At 38.2% G+C, this 19,144-nt stretch overlaps 1 protein-coding gene across 1 annotated transcript in view; it reads left to right on the forward strand.

Annotated features, from left to right (window-relative positions):
- The window catches only part of GUCY2C (guanylate cyclase 2C), a 43,051-nt gene extending 25,632 nt beyond the window's left edge, over positions 1-17,419 (forward strand). The window contains exons 17-27 of the mRNA XM_041481502.1: positions 1,868-2,000; positions 3,777-3,914; positions 8,184-8,272; positions 8,996-9,087; positions 10,631-10,789; positions 12,085-12,277; positions 12,672-12,846; positions 13,758-13,856; positions 14,632-14,726; positions 15,337-15,413; positions 17,229-17,419. Coding sequence (XP_041337436.1) covers positions 1,868-2,000; positions 3,777-3,914; positions 8,184-8,272; positions 8,996-9,087; positions 10,631-10,789; positions 12,085-12,277; positions 12,672-12,846; positions 13,758-13,856; positions 14,632-14,726; positions 15,337-15,413; positions 17,229-17,403 — 1,425 coding nt within the window. The 3' untranslated portion in view covers positions 17,404-17,419. The remainder of the gene's footprint in view (positions 1-1,867; positions 2,001-3,776; positions 3,915-8,183; positions 8,273-8,995; positions 9,088-10,630; positions 10,790-12,084; positions 12,278-12,671; positions 12,847-13,757; positions 13,857-14,631; positions 14,727-15,336; positions 15,414-17,228) is intronic.
- Positions 17,420-19,144: the final 1,725 nt, after the last annotated feature.

Raw genomic sequence — 19,144 nt, forward strand, 5'->3', positions numbered from 1 at the left:
GAACTATTGTACTGAAAGTAATTATAAATTTTGAAAATCACATTGTGGGTTTTTAATAGGTTCTGTGTTTTCAGGTAGGTGCATAGGATAGTGGGGAGGAAAGAGGAAAATTTTATCAGGTACATATACAAGATCTTTCCCTCCAGAAGTTGTTAACAAGAAAGCCTTGGGGTAAGGAAATCTAAATTACCTTTGGCTGTCATTTGATGCTGATACTAATTGGGAATTCTGCAGCAGTAATGGGAATATTTTGTGGCTAATGAAAGCAGGAGCTGGAGGAAGGCATTGCTGGAGGAAATAGGGCCTAAAGCAGGCAAAACATCCTGGGTAGTGTCATCAAGGCTGCATGCTAAAAGCTGCTTAATCAAGAAATGTGTTCCTTGGGTATAGTGCGCACACAATTTCTGTAAATTTGGCATGGTCTAGATAGGTCCAGGATAACCAGTCTAACAACATTCTCCAGAGACTGCATCTTTTGCAGGCTGCTTGTGTCTCAGACATACATCTGCTCTGCCCAAAACTCAGCTCACACCTCAGGGATCTCTTGTAGCATTTGCTGATCCATTCCCAGTTATGAGTAACCCAGTATTTGAAAAGAAAACCCAGCAAGTCATACAGTGTATCATGACCACATGAGCCGTGTAACTCTGATGAGATTCTATCTACCAGTTATGGAAAAGGATGAGCTATACATGTAGGAGCCTAAGTGGAAGATCATTCAGAGAAGAAACTGAACAGATAAGACATACCTGTTCTAGCTTTCACAGGGTAGAGATTACACTTCATATACTGAGCACGAAGAAAAGAGGACTATAGGAAGAACAACCAGCAGTAGGTTATAACTAGGTGTGAGTTTAAGTAGTTAAGAAGAGTGAGATGAAACAGAATAAATAATAGCAAGAGGGTACAAATTAGCATACCTACTCCCTTCTTCAGTTGACATCCACTTAATAATGTTCTTTTCCTGCTGTGCCTCAGTGCTAGCCCCTTCTCATGTATTGCACCGTATTTGAGTGTCTTAGACTAGATCAGATAAATTCAGAGGCAATGAGTAAAAGGGGCAAGCTACACACCTCTGTATGCCTTTGTGTGTTGTGAGTCAGGAGTCTGAATCTCAGGAGATAAAGATGAAACTTCATTGACCAGGCCTCATGCTCACTTCAAGTTTAGCTCATTGACAGCTGTTATGTATTGCCTTGTGCAGAGAAAACCATAAACAGTCAGGTCAGCAGAGACTTTTATGTCTGTCTAGTCTGATCCTCTGTCTGATCTAAGCCCTAGTGCATCATCTGACACTCTCTGCATTGACTGCTCTGGAGCCCTCTGCTTTGCAGTTAGAGGATCTCCTGCAATGTTTCAAAAAACATTTCTGGTGTATGGTGATCTTCAAAGACAATACAGATATAAGGAGCAATTTCTCTCACACTTCTTATGTCTGTTGGATGAACATATAGTTGGAAGCACTTCCTGTGTGACATTCCAAGAAATCTATATTAAATTTACCAAAAAACATATATTGCAAGTGAAATTAAAACTTTTGTGGGAGGAAATACATTTCCTTAATTACTTGTGTTCTAATATTGACAAAACCAAGATGCTATGTCAGATTGTTATTAACTAAGAGTAAGACTGGCCTCCCATGACATGACCCACTTCCTCATTTTTTAATATTGACTGTTCCTAGGACCTTGGAAAGTCTCCTTTGTAAAATAATAATATGAAAGCGAATTGTGATTCCATTGCAGATGAAGTCCATCTAATTACTTGCACAGATATTTTGCTAATATTCACATTCTTGTTGAGTCTGGTAACATCTGAGTGTCTCACATGTAGTTGTGCTTTCTTTCTCTTTTATTCTCAACCACAGGGGATGTCTTACCTGCACTCAAGCAAAACTGAAGTCCATGGTCGACTCAAATCCACAAACTGTGTAGTAGACAATCGCATGGTAGTGAAGATCACTGATTTTGGCTGTAATTCAATTCTGCCTCCAAGGAAAGGTAAAAAAATGCCTAACTGAACTCTCCTTCCTGGTTTCCAACCCAGTGGAATTTTCTTATCTTCATAGACCAGTAGGGTCTAATTACATCTTGTACACAGTAGAAAACAATGCAACTTTGATTCATATTACAGCAGCCATTATATCCTTTTAACTTAAATAGCACAATGGAAGAATTACTAGCAGACAGTGTGAGAACGAAGGAAAGACAAATATTCAGCTTTTAGTTTAGAAAACAGAGATTTCACCTGTGATTGAGATGTAAGAAACATTTTCAGTATCCAAGTCCTTGAAGCAATCAGCTCTTTTCAGCAGTAGTACTGAAACTGTGTGAAGAAAAAAAAAGAGTTAATTTACCATAAATCTTGTAATTGACTAGACACATGTGTTACCACAGTGCTCTGTGATATCATTTAAACGGTAACAGACATGACTTTGATAATCCTGAAAAAATCTGTATTGATATGCAATGATAACTCTATTTCTTATTCCTTAGTTAGGAATCTAATAATATATGCTCAAATTGAAATAATATTAATAGCTTTTCTCTACATTTTCTATTCATCTCACATTCATAGAATATTTCTGTAAAATAGAACACTCCTTTCTACTCATCTTTTCCTTCTTACTTGACCTGGAGTGAAAAGATGAGCCCATCTGAAATTATGTCATATGAATCTGTAGAGTAGAGCATGGGGTATAATGAGCACAGCACTGTGCTGTAACTGCAGCATATGACCTGAAAAGAAACTGGTTACAACTGGTTTGGAGAAAATTTTTACATTAAGACACAAACATATTCAAGACTAGCAATAAGAACATAAAAAAGGACTAAGAAAAGTTCACTGAACATAAATGTTCTATTAATTCTTCATTTTGCAATTTTAAAATTTATTTTTATATTATTACTATTATTACATTGTAATGTATTTATCTTCTTTTATTGCTTGTAAGCAGACTCAAAATTTTTGGCTACTCAGTCTATGTCCTTAATGAAAACTCAGTGTTTCACAAGAGATCCACAGATTCATTGTGGCTGAATATTACAGCCTAATATCATAACACTGTCTTCAGGGTCACTGTGTTCAGGTCTCTGTTATGGTATGTCACCAGCATGTCACAGCTGTTGTACCATGGCAGCATTCTGGTTTTGAGGTGCAACGATCCTCATTGCTCTAGAAATACAGATCAATAATTTCTCTAGAAGGCAAGTAGTTATGAGCCGGTAATATTATGCCAGACTCAAAGCACTTGAAAATTATTTCAAAAGCTTCATGATATCAAGGTCATTGGGAAATAATATTGCAGTCTTCTTATCAGACACTGTGTATAAAAACTCCTTGCATGTCCTAGCTCAATAATTTATGGGTCAGGGTTTTTTTATTATAGCACTGGCACTCCTTGGTCTTATCCAGATACATAGGATATTTCTAAGAAGCCTTTGAAACATAGCTAAGAAAAGCAAGTTCATTGCCAATAAACATAACTTTTCTGAAGGTGTAAGAGTCTGCATCTACAGTGGAAAGTAGCACGGTCAGCAAATCCCAGATAATTGAAAACTATGTCAGAGGTTTATCTAACCTGTATTGATGTCAGCTTCTTAAGAAAAATGCTAAAGTAGGAAGTACACAATACCAATGGGCTCAGGATTGGATATGAAAAGAGTAAAAGGAAATATCATTACAGCCAGTGGATGGTCTGAGAAGGATCACCCTTTTTGCAATTGCTTTTCTCCTTTCCCCTTTACATCATCCTGCATTGCCATCTGTATCTTCAGACCTGTGGACAGCTCCTGAGCATCTCCGGCATGCTGATGTGTCTCAGAAGGGTGATGTATACAGCTATGGGATCATTGCCCAAGAAATCATCCTGCGCAGAGAGACCTTCTACACCAGACACTGCTGGGACAACAGAGGTAATTCCACAGATTTCTCCTCTATTGCAGCCTTCTGGGATGGTTGTAGCTGTAACTGGCCTATTCTCCATGTTTTGTGAAAGCCGCTGTCTGTGATAACTGCTTGAACAGCTGCTCCTTTCTCTGTGGTGAATGAAGAGCCTGTTTGAAGGATCTCACTGAGGGGGCAAGTGTCCCTGCTTCTTCTGTAAATAAAGTTTGCATTGAGATTTCTTGTCCTTTCTCTTCCCTTCTCACCTGGAGCACAGCATTACAGAAGTTAACATTATACAATGCTGTCCAGACTTACTGCAACATTTAAAGGCTTCAAAGATTTTTCCATTTTGACTTGTAAACAACATGTAATATGCCATTTATTTTAGGCAGCATTAATCATCATTGTCAACACAGAAAAACAAAAAGTCAGCTGTATGACACAAGAACAGTTGGCATTTAAAAACTGGCAATTCAGACTTCATTCAAGCTGGTTATAATTAACTTTAGCAATTTAACTTCTGTCAGAAAAATCATCTCCTCCTGTAGTGCATCTATTAAACCCTGTATTGTGCATTTTGTGGCATTGTTTTTGAGTAGCTGTTGTGGTTTTAAGCCCAGCTGGGAATTAAGCACCATGCAGCCGCTTGCTCAACCCCCCTTCTCTATAGTTCTTCCCCCTGGTGGAATGAGGAGGAGAATCAAAGTAAAACTTATAGGTTGAGATAAGAACAGTTACATAATTGAAAACAAAGTAAAATACAATATTAATGATAAATTATAGTACTAATGGTAATAAAAAGGGAAAAATAAGTAATGAACAATGAAATTGCTCAGTACCTGCTGACTGATACCAGACTCCCCTTCCTGAACACAGATAATCCTCCCTTCCAGGTAACTTCCCCCAGTTTATATGCCAGGCATGATGTTCTTTGGTGTGGAATATCCCTTTGGTTAGTCTGGGTCATCTGTCCCAGCTATGCCATCTCCTAGTTTCTTTAGTGTACACCCTCACTGGCAGGGGACCTGAAACAAGTTAAAAAAAAAAGTCCTTGATTTAGGATAAATACAGCTCAGCAAAATACCAAAACATCAGGGTTTATTACTTACTCTTATTCTTGTTTATTACCATTCTTATTCCAAAATCAAAACACAACACACTAACAGTTTCTGAGAAGAAATTAACTAGCCTAGCTAAAACCGGGACAATATCCATCCTTATCCAGCCCAGTCAATCCCAATTCCCAGAATCCAAGCATTATTATATACTAAAACTGACAGAGAAACATGTGTGGGTTTAGGATTTTCCTAGTGACTAACAACAGTTACTAACAACAGATTTAGACATAGCCTTTACCTCTGAGTCATTCTGTTGGATCCGCCTCACATTTGTTAAAACATCTACAGCAGCAGCAGGACACCCTAATAGCCCTTTTACTGAGTCACATTTGAGAATAATTTCTGGGGCATGTTCATCATCCTACGTTATCACAAATCTGTGTTCATATTTGGGGAAACACAGGTTTTGACATCAACAACTCCATAATATAAATGTAGATCTAATGGAGATTAGAAATGGCTGTTCTTCTTAAACCAAAGTCTTCAGGATTCCATGCTTAATAAGGTAGAGAAAAGAAAGCCTTTCTATTCCTATTTATTGGGAAGAGGCAGGCACAATCCTTATGAATGCAAAAATTTTACAAATATTGCCAACATGGAGAAAGTGCAATGCCCTACCTTGCTCATTTTGACTTGTAAAGCAAATCCATAGCAAACTACATTCTTTTAAATGGCTTGTTGAGCATTTGCAGTCTTTCTGTGTTGTGTTAATGGTATTGTTAGCCTCAGAGGTAGGGTTTCTTTGCTTTTCTGAGATGTGGTGGCATCCTCACTGCTCTGTCTTTGACCCTGGCTGTCATAGCCAGAACCTGGTTCCTTGTTTTATCTCTGACCTGTATCTTAACACTTTATTCTGTCTTTTTGGAAAGACTGTCCCTTTCAAACAGCAAGAGGGCAATCCATGGAATTGAAAGATTTTGTAGCACCTAAGATAGGTACCTAACAGCACCTAAGTGATGTTGCTGGAGATGATAACATATTAGCACGTGAGGTAAGACAACAATAAATTTACTAGGCGTGAAATCTGTTTGCTAAGTCTGGGTCCACTGTAACTTAAAAAATAATCTGCTTTGTAAATTTCAGATTAAATTTTACATTTTCCATTCACCAAGGAGATTGTTTTCTCCACAAAACCTTTTTTCCATAAAAGCATTTTTAGATGTCTAAGATACATATTGCTGGTCTAATGGCTTCTGGTATTATTCTTGACTTTTGTTTATGCAAGTTGAGTACAATGTGTTCATCAGTTCATCAAATTTCATGTAACAGAAGGAATTAATTTTATTACATATTGCTGAAGTGGCTCCTCATTTAAATGCCTGATTCATTCATTAGCCAAGATGACCAAGACAGTGAACCACACTTATTCAAACACTTCTGCATTTTGCTTGTGGCATCATCTAAATTTGGAAGACAGTAGCTTAAACTTGGGGTGACCATTAATTTACAAATGTCCAAGATAAAAAGAGCGGGAAAAGTACCAAACAGAGTCAGTGGTAGTGGACAAAGAAATGTCCCTGTTGTATGTTAGACTCATTTGGTATTTAAGTCACGAGTGAAACTCTTTCAATGGCTAAACTATCAGAAGTTAATCTCTGCAAATTAGAAGACATGATATTAATATTTCAGGATAACTGATATAACTGCTTCTCCAGGCTTAAATGACAGCAGCAGAGACTGTGTTCAGATTTTAAAAGACTTATTTAAAAAAACCCATACCTGAGCTCCATCCACCAACTTAGAAAAATGAAACTCTACTATCAGTTACTCTGTGAGCCAATTTTCTCAATATGAAAATATGTATCAATCAACTTAATGTACACTAATATTGCTGCTAATGAGAGAGAAGTCCCATGACAGGTATACAGAACTGGATTTCTAATGTGTAGAAGTAAGTAGGTCATAGTCCTCTTCACTGACATCCCTGCAAGAAGCTGTTCCCCATCTGGTTACTCCACTCTCCTGCAGAAACACCTCATTCACTGCTCAAGACTGTGAAATCTTGCCACATACCAATGCTCAATTCAAGCTGCCTTCTTGTTCCACTACTTTCTGTCACTGACTAATTGCAGTATTGCTAATAGGTGCTGTTACTTCCTCTCTCAGGTGTGTGTCCAAGCATGGAAATCCAGCACATTCCTCCTGCATACATGAGCCCTACACAGACTTTCTTGTCTCTTAGCCCACAGAAGACTTCTCAGCAGTTTCTCTACTCTATAGCATTTGGGAGACTCAAGTTTTCTGCTCCTTCTCAAGTCTGCAATTTCTGTACCAGAAAGTTGGAAGCTGCTATATCATTTTGGGGTGATCATGCACATTGGCATGTTTAGGCATCTGTAGCTGCCCTAGACCAGTGCAATTATAGATCTTCCTCATGTCATTATATGCTTCCTTCAGTAAAATTGTATCTCAAATATAATCAGACATTATTAATATAAATAATCTGTTCTGATTCACAAATCCCTTTCAATTTCCCTTTACTCCAGAGGTAAATAATTACTTCTCTTTCTTAAACACCTCCCTTCCCCTGGAATTCTTGAAGTCTGCAGGAGAAAGACAAAGGAAGACGTTTTTGCTTTAGCTCTCTCTTACTGTGCTTAACTTGAGTTGTGCAAATGCAGCCTGATTTTGATCAGAGTCAAATAACTTTCAGAGTCCAAATAACTTTCATAGAATGGGTTTAATGACTAGGAGTACAAATGAGTTAAGAAATACAATGCTTTTAACCCATTTATATTAATAGCTTAGTTTTAAGGAAGTTAAGCATCTGCAGGATGATTTGAACTGCTCTAATGAGCGGCGTATGTCTCCACACTTTGGATCAAGTCGCAATGCGCTTTTCACATTGTTTTTTACTATAATTATACTTCATGCTGAAAGGCCCACTAATAATCCCCAACATTCATTTGGGAAGATGCCATAACTGTGTCTACTGTGACCAGTAAATACTCATGTACATTTCTATTTGTTTTGCTTTAAGGGACCTTCAAGCCAACCTATTTTGGTCTTGTGCCTTATATTTAGAAAAGCTCCAAAGTTGAAATTCACAACAAAATGAGGGAACTGTCGTCAAGACTTCTGTTTGTACAGTACCTTGTAACATCATAGACTGCTATAGACAATAAATGTCCTTCTTATGCTTTTTTGTTTAAAACTTTGATCTTTTTTGTGTACTAGAGAAACTTTACAGAGTGGAGACTGGCAAAGGAGTAAAGCCTTTCCGACCAGACCTGACCTTGGAAACAGTGGGAGAAAGACAGGTGGAAGTAAGCTAATAATTAACAAAGCCATTTTCTGGGTGAAGAGTGGACGTCCTGGCCAAACTAAAGCCTATGATCATGGGAAGGTGAAAGCTATGCATTTTATGCCAAATGCCCTAACTTGTGGGAAGAAATTGCTTCTATAGTTGTTAGTAGCAATGTGAAATACGAGTAATGGGAATTATTTCACTGGAAAGAAACAGACACTTATGGTGCCACTCTTCTGACCTATTTTAGGTATCCTTGAGATGGGATGAATTACACCTCAAGTATACCTCTCTTCACTGGTAAAGCCCCTATGGCTTCTTGCGTGGGTGAAAATGTCTGTATTGTAGATATTCACATATTCAGCAATCAGCCCCATTCTTTTTTGGCTGAATCACCAGCTTCAGAAAAATCCCAAACATGGGATATTGGAAGTATAATTACCACAGCATTTACCACCATGTCAGTAACTGTGTCTGACACCACTCTGCAAGACTGGATCCATTTACTTGCCTTTCATTTGTATATTGCAAATTCAAGTTAAGATCATGTCACTAGTCATCACAGAGTTGAGATGCCTGCAATGAGTGTTCTAACCATAGGTTCAAGACAGTTAGTCACACAATTTAATATGTTGCTAGTCAAGAGTAACCAGAAATTCCCTAATGAACTAGTGCTCTTTAGCACTACTCTCTGTCTATGTCCATTACTCAGGTAGATTTTTCCTTAAATTTTTGTTTGAAGGTATATACGTTAGTGAAGAGCTGCTGGGAGGAAGATCCAGAGAAAAGGCCTGACTTTAAGAAAATTGAGAGTACTCTGGCTAAAATATTCAGGTGAGTAGCAGGAACTTTTTGTAAGATGCTCCATACTCCTCCTGTATTAGAAAGCTCTTATTTTTAAGCGTGTAAATTGATATGATTATGATTCAGTCAGTGGAAAACCTTAGTGTCTTCACTTAGGTCCTCTTTTATTCTTTGGCAGAAAAGTAGGTGAGCATGTGCATATGTTATGTATACATACACCTGTGTACAATTTCCTAGCTGAGTGGGGGTGAGATGATCACTATACTTCAGATTGGTATATTATGAAAGTAGCAAGGTGGATAATTAGGGATTTTTACCAATCAAGTAATTCCCTCCCTGTCTCTAGTCAAGAACTGGATAGTGACTCATGTCATTTAAGTTTTGGTAAATGAATGCACATAGATGTTTGAATGATGATTTGAAAGTTTGGATGGTCCCAAATTAAGCTGACTAGAAATGCTGAGTTGTAACTCACAAGTATTAATTACAGGGCTTTGGTGGTACAAAGTTGTGGGAAAATAATAAGGGTCATAGGTGGATAAACCCTGTGGGGTTACACATGTCTTTCACCTGGACAATGCTGCATTGTTCCTGCAGAATTCAGTCTGAATTAATTATTCCAAGGACCAAACTGTGAGGATTTAATCACTTCTCCTGGGACACTGCTCCCCAGTTTTTAAGCCTCTTCTAATCAACAAATCCCAAGAGCACCATTTTACATTCTACATGGGCAGGACAGCTGTACTGTGCATAACAATGTATCAGCTGAATAATCTTTCTGCAGCTGAATATGAAGGCCTCCTGGTTCAGCTCCTAAGCCTCCATCCTACAGAAGCAAAGAGGTTGCCTCTTGTTGCAAGCAGTATGGGTGGGTCTAAGATGATGAATTCCTAATAAAAAAAATTGTTTAAAGTAGGAGTGATTTTGAAGTCCTGTTGGATACAATACTAATCTGACTCTTCCAGTCAGCCTGATCCCAATTTCTTTCAGACTGCTTTGGTGAGTGCAGGCTGCCCAGACAAACAGAGGTTTGAGTAGCTCATGTTATCACATTTCTGCTTCCAGGAGTTAGTAGACTTGAGTCTTCAGGATTTTGTGAGTAAAATTAGTCCTGGGGCTGTTCATTGTTCCACTGTATTCTTCAGTCTTCTAAACAGACAGCCCCAAATTCTCTTAATTCTTCTGCTGAAGTCCCCATCTAAACATTATGTGCAATTTTCTACCTTTAGAAAAAGCTTCCTCTCAGCATCTGATCTTCTCAGCTTTTTCATAAATGAAAGTTCCTGGGTTACCTAAGGTAATCTAGAATAGACAATATTAGCAGGGTTAGGTGATTGACGGGTGCTTTAAGAATTACCAGCTCCAACTGACAAGTGTGGATTACAGACTTTCAATTCATCTACACAAGGCCTCCAAGCAAGCAAAAGAATGATGCACTTCAGGCACTTTGCATTCTAACTACAGGGAAGTCAAACACTGGAGAAGTTTTCTGCTGCTGCTTTTTTGCCTCCTTTTAGCTGCTCTCAACTATGTCCATCTATCAGAGACTCCTGTGTAATTCTATTATTTGCAGTAATTTCCATGGCCAGACCAATGAAAGCTACATGGATACCCTGATCCGGCGTCTACAGCTGTACTCCCGGAACTTGGAACACCTGGTGGAGGAAAGGACAGAGCTGTACAAAGCAGAGAGAGACAGAGCAGACAGGCTTAATTTCATGTTACTTCCAAGGTAACTGGCCAGGAGGATTTTTGCTGGCATTTTATTTACACACACCCAATTATTGCAGAGTAGGGGATAGGATTAATGTTTATGTTCTATTTTCTTCCCATCTAATCTAATCCTATGAGAAAAGAAAGAAGAAACAGCTGTCCCTGAGCTCCTCACCCTATGGTAGAGTTTCATGCCCAAGATGGTATTGGGACCCATTATCTTGCACAACATTTCTTCATGCACAGGATCCCCCTTTCCAGCACAAGCCTCTCTTTCACTGCCTTCCAGGGAACACAGATCTACACTGATCCCACATCACAGAGCTCTGCTCTGCTCCAGCACCTTGCTGGTTAGGAGTGTCTTCAGCTGAAGAGCAGGAGTGGAGTCCAGCTTCAGGCTGGGGTTGGCTGGGTTGAGGGCCATACTGGGTTAGATGGATTCTCCAGAGTATGCTACAGGATAAGTATTATTGACATTCTAATATTGGTAATACAAATAATTTTGGTATTGCACACATTTGGAATAGTAAAACTATCCTAGTATGCCATTACTAGTTTCAAGGGTATTTCAGTAGTCAGGTTATTGATTTTATGACTCATCACCAAAAAAAAAAAAAAAAAAAAAAGTAAAAAAAAAAAAAAGTAAAAAAAAAAGTGTGTGTTACCATTTCATTGTAGATGGAACACAGCATTGTACAAAACCTATAATTTTCTGGGTCTCTTTGAGTTCTTCTTTTCTAGTATCACCACTAGGAACACATATTTCCCTGGATTTAGAATTGCAAGAAAAAGAAGGTCCCTCTTGAATAGACATTGACTATCATGGTATTGAATTTTTCTTCCATAAATTACCAGACTAAGATACCTCATCTGAAATCAGGATGAGTTGATGTAATTATTATAATGAAATTACTTCTGTGCTGGGAAAACAGAAAAATATGTCTGTTCTTATTGTATGGGTAGAATGTAGGTCTACATATCAGGAAGTTCAGAATTTCAGTTTTAAATTTGACTCAATATCCCTGTTTCTGATCTTAACCAAGAAGCTCAGTTGCCTGTGTCTCAGTTTCCTCAAGACTATTCACACACTTGGATTTTGGAAGTCTGTAGTGCATTAATTACCATTAGCAAGTGTTTTGAGGTCCCTGGCTGAAAGGCATTATGGGCATCTAAAATGTGATTACAATGGCAGTTTTCAGCAAACTATTTAATGTTTCCTACACAGAAAGCAATACTGCAATTGGATTACATGAAAAAAAGACCTTTAATAGTAAACCCTACTGATCTGTGTTCCTGCCTTCTCTATTTCCACAGGCCAGTAGTAAAGTCTTTGAAGGAGACTGGCCTGGTAGAGCCAGAGCTGTTTGAAGAAGTCACTATCTACTTCAGTGACATTGTTGGCTTCACCACGCTCTGCAAATACAGCACCCCTATGGAGGTGGTAGATATGCTCAACGATATCTACAAGAACTTTGACCACATTCTTGACCATCATGATGTTTACAAGGTGATTAGCTCTGTACTTCTGCTCATTTACAACCAGTGGACACACAAATCAAATCGTATGATGTGGTGGATTTGGGAATCTGCCTTCTAAGCACAGCAAAAGAGAGAAAAACAGGTCATATTTAAATGATTACTTCATTTAAATATGCTTTCACTGTGCCTGCTTATACCAAATTTCCTACAGTAGGTGGTCAAACATTCATTAATTGGAATGCTGGGTATAGTTATAAACACTAAATGACCCAAATGATGTCAGCTACCTTAAATTTAAAAAATCCTGTTCTCAGGGGAAGACATGTTTAGCCATGAACAAGAGGATCTGATAAAATCTTTCTGCTTTTAACTAAAGATGTACTTTTCTATGTCTGGAAATAGTTCTGATTTTATTTCCACAGGTGGAGACCATTGGTGATGCTTACATGGTGGTGAGTGGTTTACCGAAGAGGAATGGCAACCGGCACGCAGTGGACATCTCCATGATGGCTCTGGACATCCTCAGCTTCATGGGATCTTTTGAACTGAGACATCTGCCAGGGCTGCCTGTTTGGATTCGCATTGGAATTCACTCTGGTACACAGTAATGCTAGATCAACATGTTGTTGCCTGGTTTTGCACAGAATTAATGCCTATACAAGATCTGGTAATATACTATACACAATCGCCCTCCTCATGAAGAATCAGGTTGAAAAAATGTTCATAGAGGAAGAGTAACAGAAATAAATAAATCACTGTTTTGCCCCTGCTGCAGTGAAATAGCCCATACCCATTAATTGACAGCCTAAGACAGTAGCTAGCATGAGCAACAGCCACTGTTTCTGGTGTAATTAAACCAGTTGTATCAAATAAGCCTTCATGGATTATTTCTCTCTGACTGAAGTGGAGATCAGTCATTGCCAGCTATGCTTATCTAGGCAAAAAATGCAAGCCTGTATTTTGTGCTTTTGGAGGCAAAATTTTTTTGAGTCTGTGTGGGACTTAATGTTTTAATTTATCTATAAAAATACTTTTTGTCAAAGGGGAACTCCAGCACAACAACTTTGGGAAATTCCTCAACCACTTCAACACCAACTGCCAGGGGAGGAACACATCAGAGAAAGTGACTGAGGCAGTGGGAAGTCTCTTGAGGCACTACTATTCACCCTTGCATAATGAAGCTTATTCTTTTTTTCTCTTGCTTCCAAACGTGACAGTTAATAAATGTACTTCTTTTTTTCTACACAGAAATACTGCTTAAATACAATTAACACTGTGCAGGTGTGACCTTTTTATTATATTATTGGATTATGCAAGAATAACAGAGCGAGGCTTGGTTTGTAGTGGGAGACCACAAGATATTGTGGGAAATGAGGTAGAAAGTGTTACCATTGGTGAGGAATGCAGAGTTCCCCCAGGCACTGCACTGCTTTGCAGCAATGAGATACCTGCCAAATAAATCAAGTCTCTTGATTCACCCTTTTTACCTCTCTGCATCCCATTTCCAGGTCCATGTGCAGCTGGTGTGGTTGGAATAAAAATGCCTCGTTACTGTTTGTTTGGAGATACAGTAAACACAGCTTCGCGGATGGAATCCACAGGCTTGCGTAAGGATTTAATTTTAGCTGTCAGTGTAACAGGACCAAAGGCTGTTGGTTAATTTGTGACTGAAGTGTCTGTTTTCAGCCGAGGACAATATATTATCAGCTTGCAGAAGTTTTAAAGATAAAGAAGCCATATTTGTTTTGATTATCAATTATTTAAATGTCCAAAGTGACAGTGGGCACTTCACTGGGCAATGAAGTGTTGTTCCCTGTTCCTGCTTCAGTGCTGGTAACAGGTAGTTTGTAGGCTGGCTCACTGCCTGAGCTCCTGTGGAAAATATGATACTTATGTGTCTGGAATTTAATTTTACTCTATGAACCATAGATTTTCCTTTGACCTAGAACTGTATTACTGCTTTGTTGTGTAAATATATTGACTCTGTATTTTAAGTTGAAGCAATTATGTCATCAACTTCACCATTAGGGAACCATGGCAAGAGCCAGTTTTGTCTCCTTCTGCCTAGTGTCTTCATATGAGGATTCTCTATATAGGTCACTCACAATTACTCTTTTCCCTTTTGACATCTAACTGCTATAGATACCATTGTTACCTGTATTTCAAATCAAGGGCTATGCCAGCTATTCTTGCCTGGATATGCTCTGTAGTGCAGTCAGAGTTTTCATACTGCAGTGTAATTGCTTCTCATTTAATTTGGCTCTCAGAATTTAAGATGATAACAATTGAAGGAGCTTCTGTTATAGCACCAGTTTTCACATATGCTTAATGCAAGTGAGATGTTTCCAGGCTGAGCTTTCATTGTCTCTTTTATTTTTTTAGCTTTAAGGATTCATGTAAATGGTTCCACAATTAACATCCTGAAAAGAACAGACTGCCAATTCCAGTATGAAGAGAGAGGAGAAACGTACTTGAAGGTAACCTTTACCATGTGCAACCATGAACACAGAGAAGAGGAATAGTAATAAGCATTGTATAGCTGAGAATAGCCCAGAACTTAACAGCTGGGGAACAAGGATTACTGATCAAAATTGGTATAACAGTCTCTGGTGGCTGAAGACACTTCTATAAAGACAATGCAGGCAATGAAGAGCTCCCTAACTCATACATTAAAGCAACATAAAGATGTGGAGAATAAATGAAACATGTCATGGGGAACAGAAGATTGTAGAGTGAAGTCATCTGCTAAAAGAGAAGCTGAATCTAGTGTTAATTTGTTAATGCCCCAAAATCTACCAATCCATTTATTTCAATCTATTCTACTTGTCTGTCCTTGGGAGCTGATGGTAGGCACCACAGCTCACCTCTCCCACAACTTGTGTCTCAGGTCATGGAACAAGGAAGTGAGTGTGCAGCTGCATCTGCCCCATCCTTCTTCTCACATCTAATTTGTAATACTTTGCTGTCAGCATCAGTTACTGAAAATAAGCAAAGGCAAACATGGCAATGTGCAAGAGAGTATTATTTAAGTAAATTAACTATAGGAAATTGCATTCTAATCCCAACACTGTGCTTTCTCTTCTTTAGGGCAGAGGAACAGAAATTACCTACTGGTTGACGGGTACTGAGGACAAGAAATACAATCTCCCAACACCTCCTTCTGTGTAAGATGGTCTTTTTATGTGAAAAGGAAGGAGAAATTCCCATTCTTTGCACTTTAGCCTTTATTGTTCCTCCTTGGCACTTGTGGATTTTTTATACCATTGAATTTGCCTTCAGTTGTTAGAGGCTTGATAGTGAATATGCATATAAACATGTAAATATTCATTACATGGGACTCTGTGTGTGCTGAAGGTTGTCTATATAAATCTTTAGCAGGTTCTTTGCCTTGGAAGGGTGTAACACTTACAGAACAAGTTGCTGATGTGATAAAAGCAAGAGGTGGACAGGAAAATAAAAAACATTAATATTCCCACAAGTTTAGTCCGAGTGGCACCTGTGTGTCACACTACAGGAAGAGGATAACCAGAACTGAGTGTGCAGCTCTGTTGTGCCTGTGAACTCTTGGGAACAATTTGTAAGAGGAATGAAACTTACAGGATTTCAAGCACTATTCTGCTACAAGAGGTGGACCAAGTTACTGTAGTACTGCACAGGAATAAAGCCTTTAAAATTATACAAGAGCTTACTTTCTAACATTTAGAGAAGTTATCAGTAAAAAAAAAAAAAAAAAAAAAAAAAGAGGTTGATGTTCTGGAACTGAGCCATCATTTTGCATTAGAATTGAATAAAATATAGCAATAGTGGAAATGATGTTTTTGAGCAACTATGCAAAATTGAAGTCAGGACAACTTGTTGCATTTTTCTAGTGTATATTTTGCATATGAGTACCTCTTTATTTCCTGCAAACTCACTAAATGTGGAAGTTGCTCACTTGTTGCTCTAAACACACGTGTACAGTCTCTCTTCATTAAGTGGGAATTTGTTGCCATCTGCTTTGAAATGACAATGTTTCATTACAAATTGAAGCAATGATATTGCAAATTGGGGTTTGCCAGGTACATGGGGATCCCTTGTCCTGACACATATAAGTAAATGTTACAGCTTGCCTCTACTGTAAGTTTTGAGTCTTACAGTGTGATCTTTGCACAAATAAAATTCTCTGTCCATTTATTCTGTAAAAGAGGAGATTAAGTGGAATATGAGGGTTTTCTCAGGGCATTTGCAAACCAGAAATAATGAAATTTTTAATCTGCTGCAGAATCTCATAAGCTTTGTTATTTTTTTAAATGGAAAGTACAAGAGTTTCGGCTGAGCAGGAAATACTGTCAAGGCTACCTCATGATCTCTTTTGTAAACTCAGAACTACTTTTTAAAAATTAACATGATCGGTTGAGACTACCAGAATTATTGAATTGGCAATCTTCTGGAATTCAACAATTGAAAGTACCTCTTGAGCTGGATCACAGTGATGCTTTTGTTTTTACTTCCTCGTATATGACTGCCCCTTAAAAATTGTCATATGTGGGATACTCCAGCAAAGGCCAAATACACTGAAGCAGTTTCTGAAACAGTGGCAACTCTATTACTGAAGGCCACCTGAAGTTGAATAGTTAAAGTCCTGGTGCCATAAAGTAATGATATTGAGAGCTGGTGTCATAAAGGAATTATATTGAGAGCTACAAACTATTTTGATTAGGATTGACTCCATGTCTGCCTTTTCATGCAAGTGATGTTGGCTTTTTAAGGTCAATAATGACACAGCTACAGACCTACTATCTGGAAAACTCACATGAAAATCCTTCTTCTGTTCCTAAATTCAGAACCAGAATTTGGTCCTGGCTCCACATTTTATCAGTAGTGTGTGAATGTCATTAAGATAAACGTGGGAATAGAAATGTTTAAAAATCTCTGGGGACCTGAGGATCACCAAAAACATGTGAATCACTGAATTTTTTTCTCCATCCTGTTGATTTTAGGGAGAATCAGCAGCGGTTACACGATGACTTAGCAGAGATGATAACCAATAGTCTTCAGAAAAGGGAAAATGAAGGATCCAAGGCACAGGAGCTTTCGCGGGTAGGTAGCCACCGATCAGGTACCCTGGAATACCTGCAACTGGTCAGCACAGAGAATTTTACCACATATGTTTAAAACTGGATGTCTAGTATGACTCAAAAAGCTGCAGCAACTCTCTGTACAACTTCATGTGGAGGCTGGAGGCTTGTAGACACAACTGGAGGAAAAAGAAAACACCTTTTCAAGCATCCTTTTTACCATCCAACCTGCTGTCAGTAAATCAAAACTCTCTTCACTGTAACATTGAAATTGTTGGATGACTTTGTTAGGACACATGCAGCATGATTTGAGGTAAATGAAAATGTTTGCACTTGAGTCTGGAAAATAGTGGGGGTTTTTGCTTTAGTTAGGTTTTTTTTTTTAACCGTGATAGCTTGTTCAATAATCCACTTCTGAAAATATTCACAGCAAAAGCTTAATTTGCCATGATCTATAGATGTTGTATTTAATTTGTAATTTTTATTTGAAGAAAGATTTGGTGTAATATATTTGAAATTATAATTAAATATATCATATGTAAAACCTGGATATGTTGTTATTTTGTTTCTTCTGCTGTTTTCCTCTGTGTTTCACATGTTTTCTTGAATCAAGCTGATTTTGTTCAAGAGATGACACTTCTGTCATTTACATTGGGAGATTATTCCAGAAGTATGGTTTGTAAAGTTTAGCTCAATCTCCTGGGCCTGAAAAATGAAACTCATTCATGCAAAACAAGACATTTTCATATCTTTTCACCACTTCTGCTTCTGCCCCCAAACCAGAAGTGAAACAGAAATTAAGGAAATAAAATTATCTGGATTTCTTAACCTCAGACCTTTTCAATTCAACTTTTGGATGCAGTTTTACAGTCAAGCAGGTTTTACTCAGATGACTCATTCTTCAACTGACACCACAACACTGGTGTTAATAAACAGCTTTAAAAAGCAACAAAAGCACAGGGGTTGCATGTAAAAGAAAATCAGCATTCACATGAAGAAATAACATCTAGTCAGTGAAGAACATCTGCTTTTGCAAGGGCCTTTTGTGCATTATTGGCTTTCAAAGCAGAACTACTTCCACCATTGTCAAATACTGGTCAGTATTCAAACAATAAAACTGGTGCAAAATCATTATTGTATAATTTTGAACAGCATTTTTGCTCAACTAAACAACGTTAAAAGAATTAAAAGAGAGCAATACAGTTGCCTCTGTTTTTTCTCTTTAAGAGAAGCTGGCTTTGTAAGAACACACACACACACACACACATTAAAAGAACAATGTAGATGTAAATAGATCTGAAGTGCAGATATTACTGGAAAAATTCAATAATGAGGTTCTGTAGGGCTTATACTCATCTAATAAATGTATATTCCTACACTCAGGAACATGATACAGACAAATAGCATAAAGTGTGTACCAAACAGCCACAGCTTTCACATGGTATATAACTGATCTGAAACTCAAACTGGAATTAATACCGTACCATCCTCTGTCTGTGTCCTAATGGAAGCATTCACTGGGGTGAGGACAAAAAAACCCCAACCAAACCCTGATGTGCTAAAACTGGTATGTATTAAAAAGAGTATAATTACAATAAAAATATAAAGTCTGCTATTTCCTACCTCATGGTGCCAATCCACAAGATTTGTCTTTATGTCTGTGTTCCTGGGTGTGACTGCTGCACTACTGGGCACTGCTGGGCTATTCTGGTTGCTGTGGCTGAAACACCCAGCAAATGTAGCTGTGATGTAGTGACAAGTGCTGGACTCGTCAAGCCTGAAGATGACCACTATGATTACCCCAAGCAGAGCTGTTCTGATCTTTGAAGTGGTACAAG

The sequence above is a fragment of the Pyrgilauda ruficollis genome, unplaced genomic scaffold (assembly GCF_017590135.1).
Source record: "Pyrgilauda ruficollis isolate IOZ18807 unplaced genomic scaffold, ASM1759013v1 scaffold56, whole genome shotgun sequence".
Taxonomy (NCBI): Eukaryota; Metazoa; Chordata; class Aves; order Passeriformes; family Passeridae; genus Pyrgilauda; species Pyrgilauda ruficollis.